General features: G+C 30.9%; 2 protein-coding genes across 2 annotated transcripts; one reads left to right on the top strand and one right to left on the bottom strand.

The window, feature by feature from the left end:
- The first annotated feature begins 8,008 nt into the window (after positions 1 to 8,008).
- LOC139842679 (calmodulin-binding protein 60 B-like) lies at positions 8,009 to 10,994 on the top strand. The gene is made up of 8 exons (XM_071832797.1): positions 8,009 to 8,109; positions 8,205 to 8,277; positions 8,415 to 8,467; positions 8,669 to 9,159; positions 9,384 to 9,544; positions 9,623 to 9,823; positions 9,914 to 10,085; positions 10,743 to 10,994. The coding sequence occupies exons 1-8, from the start codon at positions 8,009 to 8,011 to the stop codon at positions 10,898 to 10,900; spliced, it is 1,410 nt and encodes a 469-aa protein (XP_071688898.1). The 3' UTR covers positions 10,901 to 10,994.
- A 411-nt stretch (positions 10,995 to 11,405) lies between these two features.
- Positions 11,406 to 15,439, bottom strand: LOC139845174 (importin subunit alpha-1a-like). The gene is made up of 11 exons (XM_071835416.1): positions 15,011 to 15,439; positions 14,665 to 14,761; positions 14,447 to 14,538; positions 14,204 to 14,335; positions 13,909 to 14,094; positions 13,631 to 13,794; positions 13,463 to 13,541; positions 13,094 to 13,222; positions 12,878 to 13,005; positions 12,391 to 12,769; positions 11,406 to 11,657 (listed from the first exon to the last, which is right to left on the bottom strand). Exons 1-10 carry the CDS (start codon positions 15,221 to 15,223, stop codon positions 12,397 to 12,399), a joined length of 1,593 nt encoding a protein of 530 aa, XP_071691517.1. The 5' UTR covers positions 15,224 to 15,439; the 3' UTR covers positions 11,406 to 11,657; positions 12,391 to 12,396.
- Between the last annotated feature and the right edge of the window lie 3,511 nt (positions 15,440 to 18,950).

Genomic DNA, 18,950 nt, shown 5'->3' on the forward strand with positions numbered 1-18,950 from the left:
ACATATCATAATTCTACTGTCCACATATTCCTTGTTTCTATCGATTTGTTGACTGAAAACAGAAAAGAAAGATAATCATAGCAGCATACGTTTTGTGGGTTTTGTGATTCACGCAGTTTACAAAAAAAAATTAATAAAGGTGGTGATGATAGTTCTATGGTTACTAAAAATCTAGGCAGGCTGTGATTGATAAGTGTTAAGGTGAGTTCTTGGGTTGTTTTGAAGAGCGACGGTTCACAGCTAAGACCGAAAGAGAAGAGAGACAAGATGATGATGATGGTTTAAGGGAACGATGGGTTTTTGGTGAAAATGAGGTGGCATCCGAAAAGAAACAAGAATAGAAAATAAAACTTACGCGTAACAGTAGTATGGCGACAACAAAAGAGAAGAAGGAAGATATTAAAGGGTTTATGGTGATGGCGGTTTCTCAATCAAGACAGAAGAAAAGAAGAGCAACAGCATAGCAACAATATATTATAATGACTTGTGGTACGTGCAACATCAGAAACAAGATTAAATTTGTGAAAGAAAACAAGTTGACAGCTAGACTAACAAGGTACCCGGCTGAAACTGAAAAACCGACTAGTTAAATATGCACTTACATTGTATCTTCGAGTTATTTAGTCATTAGATTGAAGGTTATGATGATCGATGGTGGTGATCGTAAATGTGTGGTGGTTTTGGCTCAGGGTCGAAGATAGTGATGAGAATGAGGGTAGCCGTTGGTGGTGATAGGTGGTCACGAAGAAAGGAAACAAGATTGAGTTAAGGTGTTGTGTAAGTTTCTTTAGGATCGGATTTGATTTTTGTTCTTTCTTTCACAAAACTAAAGTTAGAAGTTAATTAGAAGTAGTAGGTAATTGAAGGTTGTAATCGAGACAAGAAATAGATGTAGCAATTATAATTGAAAAATTTTGTTTTGTAGCAGGATGGTTTCTCAATAATATACAATAATTGGTTTGATTTAGTCAAGTGGTCGACATCCAACATTCCATCAGGTACAAAAAAAATATAAAAATATAAAAAAATAAAAGCTGCAATAATTCCCTAACTAATTTTGTTTGATATCGAATTAAGGGAATCGATCTGTACCAATCACAAATAGGAAACCAAAATCATGTACAGTTTTTGGTGTTTACGTGCAACTGATTCTGATTTATTCAGATACATCTATATATATACTGTTTTGAATTAATTGATGTTAATAATTAATGTTATTAATAATAATTCACCAAAATATTAATAATAATTATCTTTATAGTATTTATAATATTAATACAGATTCCTAATATATTTTTGTATGTGCGGCCTATATATATATATATATATATCTGTATTTGCATCATTGTATATATTACTATATATATATATATATATATTATATATATATATGTATTTGTATATTAATAATATAAAGAAACAAATAAATATTAATTGTATAAACATTAGTATTTAATATTAATATTAATTTTTTTTATCAATAATAACGAAACTAATAATAATAATAATAAAATTACTAATATTAATAATGATAATGTCAATAATAATAACAATACTTGTACATACCAAATTTCATATATGTTTATGTATTAGAATTATAATATTAATAGTACAAATATTAGTATTAACATTTATAATGAAAGTAATGTTAATAATAAAACTTTTATATTTTAACTTGTATCACATTTTAATATATTAATATTACAATTTATTAATTACATATTATTTAATGGTTATATCACATGTTACATGATAACCTTTATTACCATATATTAATTATTGATAGTAATCCTATATATATAGATAATAATATCATATATATATATATATATATATATATATATATATATATATATATATATATATATATATATTTATTTATATTTATATATATTCTTAGTACTAACTTAATTATTTTATTTGTTATTTTACATTTTTAATTCTAATTGACTAAAGGTATTTTATTACTTCAGAATATTATATATACTTATACCTATATATATATATGTAATTGTTCGTGAATCGTCGAGAATGGTCTAAAGTCAAAAGAATATATAAAACAGTTCGAAATATTTGTGACTCAACATTACAGACTTTGCTTATCGTGTCGGAAACATATAAAGATTAAAGTTTAAATTTGGTCGAAAATTCCCGGGTCATCACAGCGCTTACATGCTCTTATAACATGTAACTAAATTACCTAGCACATCAATCCGCAGAATATTATTTTTAATCACTTGTCTCTATTTCGTAAAGCATTTATAAAATATTGCATGTATTCTCAGCCCAAAATATATATTGCAAAAGCAATTAAAAAGAGAGCAAATAAAACTCACTATACTGTATTTTGTAGTAAAAATACATATGACGTCATTGAACAAGTGTAGGGTTGGCCTCGGATTCACGAACCCTTTGAAAAGCCTTTTCTAAAAAGAATGCTCCATACGAGACTCGAACCCATGACCACTCGCTAAACCGAACACACATTCAACCATCCACCTGCAACTGCTTTTCTGATATTATACCCAATCCAATTATATTTAACCCGTTATAATTTCTGTTTGTTTCTTCCTCCTTCTTCACTTTCAAAAACGACCGATGACCAGAGGCATCTTTCTATAACTACTATTTTAGTTTAACACTTGAAATATAAACACTTAGTGACTGGTAATTTTGATTAACCAAAAGAAAGAAAAAATAATAATAATAATAATAATAAAAAATACAGTAGCAGCACTCGTTGATGAACTCAAACATTGATTCAAATATCTAGACGTTTTTAGATTAAGATTTCTACATGAACTAGGTCCCAAATCATTCTTAGAAAGTTTCTGAATCATCAATTGATCCAGAAAGTTCAAAACGAATTCGAATTTTATGAAAAACCAATCGTTTGACTTTTGAAAAATTAACATTGACTTCAAAATTCGAGCTTGATTTTGTAAATTAATAACTAAGACTTTGCAGATAGGTTGAATAAGGGATTACAATCAACTCTGCAATTTTAGATTTTGACAATGATTTGAATTCGAGTTTTTTTTTTTTTTTTTTAAAACGAGCAAGACAGGGCAGTCGAGCTGTAACTCATATTCTTATGTTTTTCCTTCACAAATGCAGTAATGTTTATATATAAAAAGTGATAGTTAACGATCACTATAGCATTTGAATTCGTTTGTATTTGTTTTATAGTTAAGATTCGGTCGACATGAATATATTCGATCAGAGATAGATAAATAAAAAAATATAAAGTTTAATTGCGATGGTTAACAAAATTTTGGATTTATCAGTTGATTAATTCAAGATCAGAGACAGAAACAAGAATTCAAAACAGTTTGATAGTGATTGGAACCGATTCCTTTGATAAGTTTCGTTGATATATTATTTTTAATAATAAATAAATATATTAATAATAATAATAATTTTATTATTAATCAATAATAATAATACTGAAATATTATTATTAATTATAACCTAATAATATTGTTATTAATAATTATCATAATAATAATATTTAGAATGATGATACCAATAGTTACATTAATGTTTATAATGATATTGTTAATGATAATATTAATAAATTTTATTATTTTTATAATAATAATAAAAATGATAATAATAATAATATTGATTCTTAATGATAAAACTTAATAATAATACAAGTAATAACAATGTCACATGTTTTCAATTTTTATATCCATATATATCATAATAATATTAATAATAATAATGAGAGTAATAATAATAACCTTGATATAACACGGTATTTATACTTGTAATTAAATTTAATATATTAATATTACGTATGTCATTTTTAATATATATATATATATATATATATATATATATATATATATATATATATATATATATATTATAACATATTTTTAAATATTTAATATTTATATATTTTAATATATTATAAAATACATGTAGTAATCATTATGTATAGAAACCATATATATATATATATATATATATATATATATATATATATATATATATATATATATATATATATATATATATATATATATATATATATATCAATCTATCATTGGTAATATAATTATTTGGTGTTAACTTCATTAATAAAACGAGTAGTTCCAAATACTTATATTCAAAGTTTTCAACATATATATATATATATATATATATATATATATATATATATATATATATATATATATATTCTACCATATTTTATATATATACTACTTAACAAGTTTTTATTGTAATTCATAAACTACTTTATGTCTTTAATTTAAATAACTAAATCGTACAATATTTTATTAATGTATTTTATAATATGCCTATATATATATATATATATATATATATATATATATATATACATACATACATATATACATACATACATATCTAATTACAATTAATTGTTCGTGAATCATCGGACATAGTCAAAGGTTAACTGAATCCATGTAAACAGTTCGAAAATTTTGGGACTCAACATTACAGACTTTGCTTATCGTGTCGATATCATAATAAGATAAGGTTTAAATTTGGTCTGAAATTTCCGGGTCGTCACATTAGGGTTTAGAGTTCAGGGTTCAGGGTTTAGGTTTAGGTTTAGCTTTGAAGTTTCGGGTTTAGGTTTAGTTTTAGTGTGTAGAGTTTAGGGTTTAGGGCTAGCATTAAGGTTAGCATTAGGGTTTGGTTTTAGCTTTAGGGTTTAAGTTTAACTTTAGGGTTTAGGTGTAGCTTTAAGGTTTAGGTGTAGCTTTTAGGATTTAGGTTTAGAGTTTAGGGTTTAGGATTTAGGTTTAGCTTTAGGGTTTAAAGTTTACAGTTTTGGTTAACTTTAGGGTTTAGAGTTTGGGGTTTAGCTTTAACTTTAGGGTTTAGAGTTCAAGGTTCACCTTTAGGGTTTAGGGGGTTAGACTTTAGAGTTTAAGGTTTAGGGCTAGGTTTAACATTAAGGAGTATAAAATGGGTAAATATGAGAGTTTTGTTACTTATATTAGGTGTATTTGATATTATGTAATTTAGTTTGGTATATTTGTAATTTTAAATATTAATAGGGGTATATATGATAATGCCCCCTTTGTGTTATTATGGTTGATTTCTATCGTGTAGGATTTAGATTTAGCTTTGGGGTTAAGAATTTAGGTTTAGCTTTAGGGTTTAGAGTTCAGGGTTTAGGTTTAGGTTTAGCTTTGAAGTTTCGGGTTTAGGTTTAGTTTTAGTGTTTAGAGTTTAAGGTTTAGGGTTAGCATTAGGGTTTAGGTTTAGCTTTAAGGTTAGTAATAGCGTTTGGGTTTAGCTTTAGGGTTTAGATTTAGCTTTAGGGTTTAGGTTTAGCTTTAGGGTTGTAGTTTAGGGTTTAGGTTTAGCTTTAGGGTTGTAGTTTAGGGTTTAGGATTTAGGTTTAGCTTTAGGGTTTAGAGTTTAGGGTTTCGATTAACTTTAGGGTTTAGAGTTTAGGGTTTAGCTTTAGGGTTTATGGTTTAGAGTTCAAGGTTCACCTTTAGGGTTTAGGGGTTAGACTTTATAGTTTAAGGTTTAGGGCTAAGTTTAACATTAAGGAGTATAAAATGGGTAAATATGAGAGTTCTGTTACTTATATTGGGTGTATTTGATATTTATGTTATTTAGTTGGGTATATTTGTAATTTTAAATATTTAGGGGTATATATGATAGTGCCACTTTGTGTTATTATGGTTAGAGATTGTTTTAAAATTTCATCATTTTATAAAGTCCGCGAAATCGCGGGTCTTTAACTAGTTAGCTATAACTTTTAGGTTTTGACTATGTGGTTTGCATCGTTGTAGCCTGTAGTAGTAAGATAATACGTTATACTCTGCCGACTTTTGATATATTTGGTCACACTTTTGTTATTTGGTCACAAAAGATGGAGATGAAGATGGAAATAAAAAAGGATCGGACAAAATTGCACTCACGTGCCATGTTGGTGATGATACTTAACGGATGAAATCTAACAGAAAATTAGTTTCGGGGTCATCTGTGTAACAAAATAAAAACCAACGACGCAATTTTGTGGCGACATGTCTTGGTTTGTAAGCTTGTAGCAACTAGCAAGTAATTAAATAGGCCCGTCAGACCGGTGGCCCAAGGAACCCATTTTAGTTCTAGGTTTTAACTTTTAACCCGTGTATTAGGGTTGACTTATATTCAAGCTCTTACATTTGGTTAGTTTTATTTTTTACTACCTTATATCTTTAATAAACAGATATTGTCTTATTCTTTAGAAAGTTGGATCTTTATGTTTAAGAATAACGATGTAAGAAAATAATAGTTATTGTATTTTATAAGACATAACGCGTATTAAAAAAAGCTTTGTTTAGAAACATTTCATTTTCACCTTCCACGTAGAAAGAAAGAAATTCCTTTGAAATCACCACCGAGTGACTATGATTTACTAATAATAATGAAACCTAGTTTTATTATTCAAAAGTTTGAGGAGACCAAATACGTAGACACGTAGTTTGGAATATGACACACCAATAACCAAGGTTAAGAAAGAGGCGAAACGGGGTTGAGACGGTCAAGACTTTAAAACGTCGAGACGGAGGTCGAGACGAACGTTAACTTACGTTGACTTATATATATATATATATATATATATATATATATATATATATATATATATATATATATATATATATATATATATATGCGCGCACACACACACACACACATTTTAAAGCCAACAAACATTCGTTGACTAGTTTGTACCTATAATCGAAATTATCGTCAATATAACACAAAAAAGTAACACTAAACTAAGTCAATTTTGATCGCTTCATCGATTTTAACCAAAATTTTGACTTTTGACTGCCGTTTACCCGACCTTTCCTGCATTTGACGCGACTTTAGACTGTTGACCGACTTATTAGACGACAGGACGCAATCAAGACGCGCTAGTCACTAAAACATCGCAACGGGCGTCGCACCTGACAGAACATGCGCCGTTTACACCGCTACCAATAACACAACAATGTTAATGATTTTTTGTTTTTATTTTTATTTATTTTTTTGTAAAATGTGGTATAAAAATTTGATATACACAATGGTCAATTTAATCATCTATTAATGCGGGGACAAATTTAGAACACATTTACGTTATGAAAATTGAAGTTTAAAAAAAAAAAAAAAAAAAAAAAAAAAAAAAAAAAAAAGTGAAAAGGGCTTAATGGCAATTTTGTCTTATATTTATTTGAAATGAAATGAAACAATTTGTGACTGCAACTTCCTATAATCTTCCACGTAAAGCTCTAACCCTTCATCTTTGTATCTATCAATTCAGCTACGCGTTTTACTCGCTCCTGCACAATCAATTCTTTCCTCATTATTTCTTTTTCACGTGGGCCCGGCTGTACATTCTTATTTTTAAACCCTACAATAATACATTAAATTAATAATTAATAATTATAATTAATTCCCTAACAAAATATATTACTCCGCATACCGTATAAATCAAATATAATACATACAATTACAATCACATGTAATACTAATAATAATAATAATAATAATTTTTATTTTTTGAAAGTATGATTCAGCTGTTAAATTCCGATTCACTTCAAATTTAGTAATGGAAATACGCTATCATAACTTATAACTACCCTACCTGAATAATCCTTTCTAGTTAAGCTACATTTCAGAGAATTTTCGTAATTATTAGTGAACTTTTGTATACTGAACTTTATGAGTATGTGGATTGCATGGTCTGATAATATAATTATTTAATTCGTTTATGATGATTCGATTTCTTAATGTTAACATGAAATGTATAATTAATAACAAGTATATATGTCTAATTTAAGGACAAGTCAGCACTTTCATGGACAATGGACTGACACTATTTGGGGGTACAAATAGATTGCTAATTTACTAGGAAGTTTCTGTAGGCTTACAAATACTATACTTCCTTTAAATAAGACTTGTACCAATATTCGACAGTTTATAGTTACATCTGCTTTTGTTTTTTAAACAAGTTGTCATTTATTTGTTTCATTTAAATTTTATAATGGGAGTGAAACGATGGTTTAGTGAGGAGGACGAGGACGAAGAGGAAGGGGATAGATCAAGACCCTCTAATCAACAACCAAACGGAGAGGGATCATCTAAGTGAGTGCTTCTGTAGAACTATTAATAAATTTATAATTTATAAGTTTTTTTGAATATATACGAACGTTTTTGACGTGGATGTGGTATATTTTCAGAGACGGTAGAAGGGTGATGATGCGGCTTTCATCCCAAGATATGGCAATGTTTGAACAAATGATTCGAATACCGGTACTAGCATGTTTTCTTTGCTTTCATTTTGATGGTAAAGTAATGTTCTAAGTGTCTGCTGTTACCACACGGTTAATGCTGTAGTCGTTTACCATATGATAGTATCTTTATTCAATGAATCGATGTTTATTTATTAGGTACGACAAGAGGTGGAGCGTGTATTTGAGAATTTTTCTGGCAAATTACCAAGGTTATATCTCTATCTTGTTTTTGTACTGTTCATCTGCATATGTTTCTTATCCTTCTGTAAGATTTTGATGCATACTTGAGCGAAACATGAATGAATACATGTCAAGCACAAATTTCAGCATCAAAGTAGTGTTATCTTGAATACATATCAAGATATAACCTTGAAAATGTAACTTTTTTTTTTTTTTTTTTTTTACTGTAGGTCTCCTTCTGATGCGTGTGAATCAAGTAGTACGGCGCCCTTGCAGCTTCGTTTTCTGACAACACCGATTCCTACAATTTTTACTGGCAGTAGGGTAGAATCTGAGGATAATGTAACCATCAAAGTAGTGTTATTTGATCCTAGTTGTAATAAAATTGTATCATATGGACCTTTAGCTTCACTGAAGATAGTGATTGTTCCTCTTGATGGTGATTTTTCTGCTGATGATCATGAGAATTGGTCTCAGTCCGATTTTGATACTAAAATCATATATGCAAGAGAAGGTAAAAGGCCGTTGCTGACAGGTGATTTGGTACTAACTCTGAAAGAAGGAGTTGCAGTTTTGGATAATGTAGTATTTACGGATAATTCGAGTTGGAGGAGGAGTAGGAAGTTTAGGTTAGGGGCAAAGGCCCATAATCAAACTACTGGAGTGAGAATTAGAGAAGGTAAAAGCGAAGCGTTTGTGGTAAAAGATCAAAGAGGCGAGGGTAAGTTTCCCTTTATGTCTCAATTTTCTGTTTGGACTGTCGTTAACACGCATAAAACACTTGTTTAGACAGTTGATTGTTAACTCTATGGTGGCGGTTATCTGATTGTACAAGTGTTTTAAGCATCTTAACGACAACGGGCTGACGTTAGCAAAATCCTTATTAATTTGTCCATGCTAATTTCATTATGTTTGATAAGAAAATTATTATTCTCCTTAATATAGTATACAAGAAACATCATCCTCCATTTTTGGTTGATGACATATGGCGTTTAGAAAAGATAGCGAAAGATGGAGTTTTGCATAGGAAATTGCGGGAACGCAAAATAAATACGTTGAAAGACTTTCTACAAGTGTATACTACCAATGAGTCGTCACTATACGCGGTTAGAGATTCTTTGATTAATTATTTCTAAATTTGTTAGCAGTTCAAATTATATCTAAAATTGATGCGGATAATACAGCTGCTTGGCGGGCCGGATAACAGCATATGGAAGGCGATTATCAAGCATGCCAAATCTTGTGTTTTAGATGACAAGGTGTACCTGTACAACTGTGTTGCAGATGCTGTCGGGATTTTGTTCAATTCTGTTTTGGAGGTCGTCGGTGCAACTTTTGATGGTGTAACTCATATCTCCATGAATGAACTTGATGAGTTTCAGAAGGTTTGTTTTTCATGCCTGATGGGACAGTCTCAATTACATTACATTATTTATCATTTAATTGATGGTTTTTTCTTATAAAATGCTTTGCAGTCTATGGTTGAAGGACTAAAGCAACAAATTTACAGAGATTTGGGTGAAATGGTGCCAATTGATGATCTTTCTCTGGTTGCGACCCCTGTGTTAGCTGCCAGCCTTCGTGGTGGTTTTTTTAGAAGTGCTAGTTTAGGTATGCAGGATGTGAATATTCCATTTCCGCATCAAGGTATATAAACCTTTTGTAACATTTTGTGTAACTATTTCATTTACAAGTCAAGAAATATATATTACTTCATATTCAGCTTCTCTATCACAAATAGTGTGTTTCTCTTAAATCCTTATAATCTCATAATGATGTCACCAACAACGAAAAAATGCGATAAACTCTTTTATAGTAGTTGTCGAAAGGGCAGGCTGGGATCAGCAGAATGGTTCGTGACAGAAACACCATTTTCAGATTATTTTGATTTTTATTTTTAAGTTTATTTTTTTCTTAAAAATATACTTTGGCCATTTTTGACCCATATGACCTGTTCATTTTAGGAAAATTTATTCATACGGCCCGTTTGACACATCGACAACAGCTAACAAGAGTCAGCCCATTTGTACATGGGTCGAAATTTCCACCTCTACTCTACAACTTTGGAGATAAAGTCTTATAACTTTTATTGATTATGAATTTTAGTTATAATCATGAAAATATTCACAAATTGAAGTTGGATTTTGTGCTTATTTTCATTCATGTCAACAGCAGAATTCACCTGAGTATCTACCAGCCATTTAATGGCTATGTTCAATTCATAATAATATATAACATATAATAATTAGTTTAGTATTGGTATGTCGTGACTCGTGTTGATTATAGTACCTAAAATTTCTACAGATGAATCACAAATGCAGATTACAAGTTCATCAAGTAGCGGATTGAATGATAGCAGTGGACAGGGAGTTTCTGTAGATTATGATACTTTTGATCTTCAGGATGGAATGTCATATTGGCAACCAAATTGGACCAAACAATCAAAACATGGACTTTGTTAAACTCAGATTTTAGCATTTATCTCTCAAGGAATGGATCTCCCAAAGGAAGGTGACGCAAGATTCATGCATGATGCCACGATTGAGTTTCAGTGTAGAAGTAAACTCGATCCTTGTATTTATCATTATATATAGATTTAGATTGTTTTACCCTGATATGCACAGTTTATGTCAAGTTGTCATTTAAGTTTGACAACTTAGGAGAAAGTATATCACATCTTTAATACATGATATGGGATGTGATACTTCCACCTTTAAATTTACTTGTTCCAATCTTTATATGCTTTTGTTCCAAAAATATCCCCAAATAACTTATAACAAAAACTTTGTGTAAGGTCATTATTAAGGGCAGTTTACGAAATTTATGTGGAAGAAGTAAATATGATGGTGGAAATATCATTTTCCAACTTAAAAAACACTATCAAGTAGTAGTGACGCTTTATTGATACTACTGATGACACTTGACATTTAACCTCTTTGATCATAAAATGAAATTTAAAAATGATAATGAGTGACAAACATATATGCAATATATGATACGAAAGCAAGATAATATTGAAGTGTTATTAATCACCGTGACAACTAGTTTTTGAACAACAAATTGAACAGTAATGATAATAAATTAAAAAGCTCCATCGATTGGGAGGCCTTGGTTGTCCCAAAACTTGCACACCTTTAAAAAAGACGGGCATGTAGCAAAAACTCATGAGCCCATCAACACCCTGCGACCGTAAGTGGCCCTAAGTTCAAGAGAAACAACCTGAAAATGTGAAAAAACCTTGAATTTTATTAATAATCATAACGCAAATCATACTTTGGGTGTGTTTGGATTAAACTAGTTGATGTGCTAGAGCTAGAGCTTATATTGTTTAAATGGTAGCTCAAGTGTTTGGTAAACTAACTGGAGCTTATTTTCCAATTCATAACCTCTATTTTTTTCATAAGCTACTATGACACTATGAGAAGCTTTTTTTAAGAGCTTGCGATTTTCATAAGATCAATTTTCAAGTCTACCAAACAAAACTTATTACTTGGAATTTATTAAATACATAAGCCCAAGCTTCTATAAGCTCCCATAAGCTCAAAGAAGTTGGTGCGCCAAACACACCCTTTAAGACCACCTTTAACAAGGCGTGTTGGGGGTGTGTGTTGGCCAACACGCCACCGAACACGCCATAACAAGGCGTGTTGGTGTGTGTGTTGGTCCAAGTGCATCAAGTGAGCACGGGAGATGTTGAACATGTGCTGCATTTTTTATTATTTTTTAATTAGTTTTTATCCCCCTTTTCACCCAACTTCCAATCAGATTTTAACACATCACCCAACACGCCACTTAACACTCCACCCCATTACACACCGGTATGTCAGCACGCTCATCAAGCACCCCACCCAGCAACACGCCCATCATCCCCTTCAGGGATAAAGATGGTCTAAGGACTAACAAACATATAAGAGACGTGGCAAGTAATAATATAAATAAAAGGTATAAATACCTTGGATCAGATAAAGTTGAAGCCGCCATTGGGAACAGAAACATCACCACCTCCAAAATTGAAACCAGACTGAGCGGTTTCACCAACTGGCATTGCTTCATCTTCTTCCTCCTGCCAATAAGTCTCAAGAAGCTTCACCGCTTTCTCATATATCTCATTGTTATCATGACTCTGCAAGTTTTCAATTTTCTCTAATCCTTCAGCATCATCAATCATCTGTGCATAAAGATTCACATCTCCTGATCGTCCCAAATTCTTCTCCGCTTCTCCAACCTTAAGAATGTTCTCAAGCCCCTCTAGGCAAACAGTAACAATTCTCGGATCAGGACAGATTAGTAAGTCACACAGAGGCTTGATGCAACCCTGACTAACAAGATACCTGCACCACTCGAATTTTAAAAAAAAAAAAAAATAAATAACTATTTCTCATCCAAAAACAGTAAATAGAGAGAACAAATGCAAAACAGTATATGAGCATGCATCATACTTGATTTGGTCATGGTTTCCACCGGAAGTAGCATTTGAGATGGCCCACGCAGCCTCCTTCTTGATGTCAAACTCGGCATTTTGAAGCAACTGAACAAGAGGGCCTATAATATTGGCTTCAATCACTGTCTGAAGAACATTCACCAAATATACATGCCAGTCAAAAACGCATGTTGATACTTAAATCTACTAAGTTGGAATGGACAAGAACACCAACCTGGATCTGATCTTTGTTGCCTGCAGTGATGTTTGATATAGTCCAACAAGCTTCCTTCTTAATGCTCTTTTTGTGATTATTGCTCAACAGGTTCAGAAGACAAGGCAGTGCTTGATGATTAATGATATACTGTACAACACGTACAAAGATAATTCAAACTGGTCAACGAAATCTTTAGAAGAGACTACAATTGAAGAACAGACCTTCACATTCAGTTTCTTGCTTTTTACTATACATCGAAGAGCTTGTATATAATAATATATAATAATTTTAAATTAAACAATGCTAAATGTGCCTAAAAAGTATTCATAAACATATGACTACTCCACTCGCAGTTTAATATCTTGTTGAAAGTTATAAAAGCAATACCTGAGTTTGCGTATCATCACCAGTAACAATGTTGCCAACTGTACGAAGAGCAGGGATAAGTACAGAGGGAGAAGGATGGCTGAAACAACCATAAGATCCAAATTACAAAACACGAATTAAAATGTACAAAGATATCAGAAATTAAAAAAATGTGATTAGCATACTCACTTTAGTAATTCAACAAGTCTGGGGCATACATTTGCTTCAATAACAGCTTGAATTTTATCATTTGTACCATCTGAAAGGTACGAGAGTGCCCAACAAGCATCTGTCAAAACTTCTTCATCATTTGAATGTATAAGCTGTTGAAGAGCTGGAAGTGCAGGTTTCGTCTAACAACGATACAATTAATCGGTATGCAGATGGCATATACAAATAGATGGAGTACAATTGCAAAATAATATATATGTGGCTCCATACAAGCCATAGTCGTCTATAAAACCAACCTGGTCAAATGGCGGTTGTGGCTTGCCTCTACAAAAATTAGAAAGGGTCCACGTAGCATTCCTCAACATAGATAGCTTTGCATGCTCATTTAACTGTGCCAGCAACGGAAGCAATGCACCTAATCCGAGTACAAGGTCACGACATTTAGGGGAATCACCAGCAACATTCCCTAGTGCCCATATTGCCTGCACGAGTATAATAAAGGTAATGCTTAATTGACTTTGACTATTTAAGATTAAATCATTAAAATGAAAATAAAATTCATAGATTTTAAAATTTTGACACACTTTATACCTGCTCCCGAACATCCTCACTGGGAGAGCCAAGAAGTTTAACAAAAATTGGCACAGCCCCATGATCGATCACCACTTTCGTGTGTTCAGATGTCCCAGACGCGATATTAGTTAAAGCCCAAGCTGCCTCAAACTACAACATATATTAGATATTAGTTATAAATCATATACAACACAAATGATGTTATTTGGTACAAACAACTTGCGCATATCAAATAAAGTAATCCAGAAATTTATTTCTCACCTGTAGTTGGGGAAAATCTTCCCTCACAAGAAACTCAATGAAGCGAGGAACAACACCAGATTGAATAACTTCTTCAATAGGAGGGCTGCGTTCTGGTTTAAAAAGACATTTTCAATTAGATAAATTATGCAACATAGCTGGTAGTTATATATAGGATCAGCATATTAGAATGACAACCAATTGAGTTTTAAAAACTGTCTATAAAATCCTTTGCATACCTATTGATAACAGCTTACGAAATTGCGTAGTGGCCTCAAGCTGCATATTGTTATCATCAGACCAAACGCCAGCAACCATTGCTGGCAGATTTTCTAACTGCGGACAATATAATATTCATGATTGAGACACTTTAATAAGTATGGTAACCAAATGCACCACTGTCATTTTTTTCAAAATTCAATTTCAAAATTCGAACTTGATACACAATAAAAATGATCGATTGACAATTTTCAAATCCTGTATATATACATAACCCTAGGAAGTTAAAACACATCAAAAAATCACAATCGCCAATACTTATAAATAAAACAATAGAGCAGTATACATTTTATGCATAAAATTAACCTTCTTTTCGAAAGCAGAAGCAGATTGAACAGGAGCAGGAAACTGAGCACCAGAAAGTGCTTCACGTCTCTTTTTCTGTAAATTTTCTTCTCTTTTATTCTTACGGATCTCAACCATATTATCTTCTCTCCGGCGCCGCCCTTCCTCCGCATCCACAGCCACCTTATAGCGGTTGCGGCGAACCTCCGTTCTTGCGCTAGGTCTCAACGACATAGTTGTAAGAAAAACCTAGAATTTGGGTAAACGGTTTATGTATACGTGAGTATCGAAGGATGGATCAATTTCCAGGGGGCGCAGAGGTTAGAGTGTGTATATGTGTGTCTATAATTCTATATAGAGTATAAATGGGCGGGCCGATCAGAAACTTTCTCCAATAGGGTTTTAGGGTTTGAAAACTGGGTGGGTGAGACCTCCCTTTTCTTGTTACTGTTTTTTTTTTTTTTTTTTTTTTTTGTGATTACAAGTACACAATCCATTTTTGTTATTTAAACAGCCATCTAGTTTTACAGTATTTTACACTACAATATTGTAAATCTTGATAGTTGTGTACATAATAAAAATGAGTTGTGTACATATCACTCCTTTTTTTGGGAAGACAATTCGGAACCTAAACTTGGGAATGTACAAGGGGTGTCGAGACGGGGTCGAAAATATCGATACGTTATAAACTATATACATATTTTAAAGTTAAAAAAAGTTCGTTGATCTTGTTCCTATAATCGCTATTATCGTTAATATAATACATAAAATAACACTAAATTACAACAATTTTAATCGATTTAACCGACTTTTGACCGATTTTAGTCATAATTTTGACTTTTAACCGTCGTTCCCGACCTTTCCCACATTTAATCCGACTTTTGACCGTTGACCGACTTATTAGAAGAAATGACGGGGTCGAGACGGTAGTCACCAAAACACCGCAACGGACGTTGCGACGGACTTCGTTTACAACATTGCATATAAGAGATGAACGTTGCACTTTTACGGAGCTGCCCTAACTTTTAGTCCACATAAATTTACTAAACATTTTAGGGTTGATTTTTTTTAAAAATCAAGATGAGTGGAAAAATGTTTTTTTCCTTGAAAGCATTTTTGCTAAGATCTAAAGAAAAGAAAGGATATGAGTTCGTGTGCCCATGTATATTAACAGCACTCTCTAGACCGCACCTCCTCTTGTTTGAAGTTTGATATGACTTGGATATACATATAAAACGGAACACGTCGAGATCTAACTACCCTTACTTCTCGCTGCGAATGGTTGATTAGTTAAATAGTAGAAGTGCTTGTCCCCTTCGGTCAAGTTGAGGTATACTCGTCAAATAAACTAGGATATAAGTAGGATTAAGTGAATGATGTTTCATCATTTATTTATGGTGGCTCCAAATTACCGCCCACTAGTTCGGGTAGCTAGTGGGTGATTATTATAAGGAGTTGACTCAAGTTTGAGCTCGAAATATACGTTGAGTTCTAATGTTTTTGTGCAATTTACACTCATGTTAAATCACATCGTTCGATTCTATCAGTAATTGTATTGTTTGATAGATATAACATGCTAGCTTTACTATGAATGGATTAAATAGACCATTGTAGAAACTTTCTACATAAATAAAAGCAAGGAAATTTCAACGAACGATGAAAGGAAATATGCATAAATGTACAAACCTGAGACAAAATTAACTATACAAAACATGACAAACGTCCAATGACCAAAGAAGAACGAAACTAGGAAACAAAGCACGACGCACAAACTAAACCAACATACACATATCCCAAAACACCCGTCAAACTAAACAAAACACGTATAAAAACCTACGAATGGCCCCAAAGGATCAACCCACCTAACAAACTATTTAGGCTCTTATGGAAGTTCTCAACTTCAACACTAACATTCTTGCATTTCGAACTCAGATTCAAAAGATTACTATGAACGTTAGAATTCCGTATAACTTTGCTCGTTCAATTCGAAAGTGAGAAGTTCTTGTCAATATCGCCATCCACCATCGAATTGAAGTCAGTATCCAAGTCCTCATCCACCACATTCGCCTTATTCTTCCTTCTTTTCTTCTTGAGCTTAGAACTGTGACGACCCGAAAATTTTCGACCAAATTTAAACTTAATCTTTATATAATTTCGACACGATAAGCAAAGTCTGTAATATTGAGTCTTGAAAATTTTTAGAACTATGTTCATGTATTCAATTACCCTTCGACTATTACCGACGATTCACGAACAAATTATTGTAAATAAATATGTATATGTATATATATATATATATATATATATATATAAAAATGTAATATATATATATATATATATATATATATATATTAAATATTTGATATATGTTATCATATAATTATAATATTAACATAATAAACGTAACCTCAAGTTAAAAAATATTATTATTATACTAATATTATTATTTTCAGTGTTGCTATTAATATTAATATTAATATTAATATCAGTATGAGTTATATTATTATTTTCAATAAATACATATAGATAGGAAATTTAGTACATTTAATTTGGTATCTTTACTAATATTATTATTATTACTTTCATTATTATTATTAAAGTAAATATTAAATATTAACATGAGTGTTATTATTGTTATTATATATATAATACATAAATATGAAATTTGATATGTAAGAGTTATTATATTATTGTTATTATTATTATCATTAATAATATTAATATTATTATTAGTAATATAGATAATATTATTGTTATCATTCTTATTATTAAACTTATTAATTAACATTAATATGATTATTAGTATCTTTTTAGTATCATTGTTAGTTATTGTTATTATTGTTAATAAAATTAGTGATATTACTTCTATTATTATTATTAGTATTGTTATTAGTTTTAATATTATTAACTATATTAAATTAATATATTTATATTTGTTTATTAATTAGATTAAAGATTAATAATAATAAAAAAGAGTATAGCAGATACATTGGATTCAATTTCTTTCACAATCAAGTTATATTTTTTATTTCTTTTCCTGTGATTAGGCTACACCCGTGAATATATGTCGAGACATATGATCGAGCAGAGTGATACAAATTAATAAATTCTTCCAATATCATTATCATTTATCTTTTAAAATCACATCAGTTGAAGAATGGAAAACAGAAAATAAAAACGCAACCCAGTTATTATCACTGTTCTTGGTGATTTTTCCAAAATCTCAAATTCGAACCCCATTTCAAAATCTATAAGTGCAGTTGTGTTAGGAAACCTTCACTCAATCTTTCTTCAAAGTTTCATCCCTCAATTCTTGATATCGAGTTTCAATTTCGAAGTCAAAATTTTATTTTTAAAAAGTCAACATCTGTTTTACAGCTAAATTCGAACTTGTTGATTCGATTTGAGTTAAATTAATGGTTCCTATAGTTTTTTGGAGTGGATTATAATCTCTTTCATGTTGTAACATTTGTGCAAAACATTCCCAAAATCATAATCATATTATTATTTTTTTAGCCGTGAACCAGCAGCAGCGATATTGCTGTTTTTTTTGTTTTTTATTTTTTTATTTCATGTTTGTCAACTTAAATCACGATTATGTGATAATTCTGAGTTAACATTACATCGAATGAAAATTTGTGTTAAGAATTGATGTGGTCTGTCGATTTGGTTACTAGAGAAGGAGATGAAATAAGAGATAAAATTCAAAACGGGTTAAATAAATTAGAGTGGATAATACAAGTAGAAAAATAGAGACGGTCGATTGGTTGGAGGTGTTTATGGGGAACGAGAGGTCGGGGGTTCGAGCCCCGTCATGGGCATTTTTTTTGGGAAGCCATTTAAAGGTAGTTTCCATTTTCTATTATTATTATTATTATTATTATTATTATTATTATTATTATTATTATTATTATTATTATATTATTATTATTATTATTATTATAGATTGTTATTGTATTAT

Source organism: Rutidosis leptorrhynchoides, chromosome 4, assembly GCF_046630445.1.
Source record: "Rutidosis leptorrhynchoides isolate AG116_Rl617_1_P2 chromosome 4, CSIRO_AGI_Rlap_v1, whole genome shotgun sequence".
In the NCBI taxonomy this organism is placed as follows: Eukaryota; Viridiplantae; Streptophyta; class Magnoliopsida; order Asterales; family Asteraceae; genus Rutidosis; species Rutidosis leptorrhynchoides.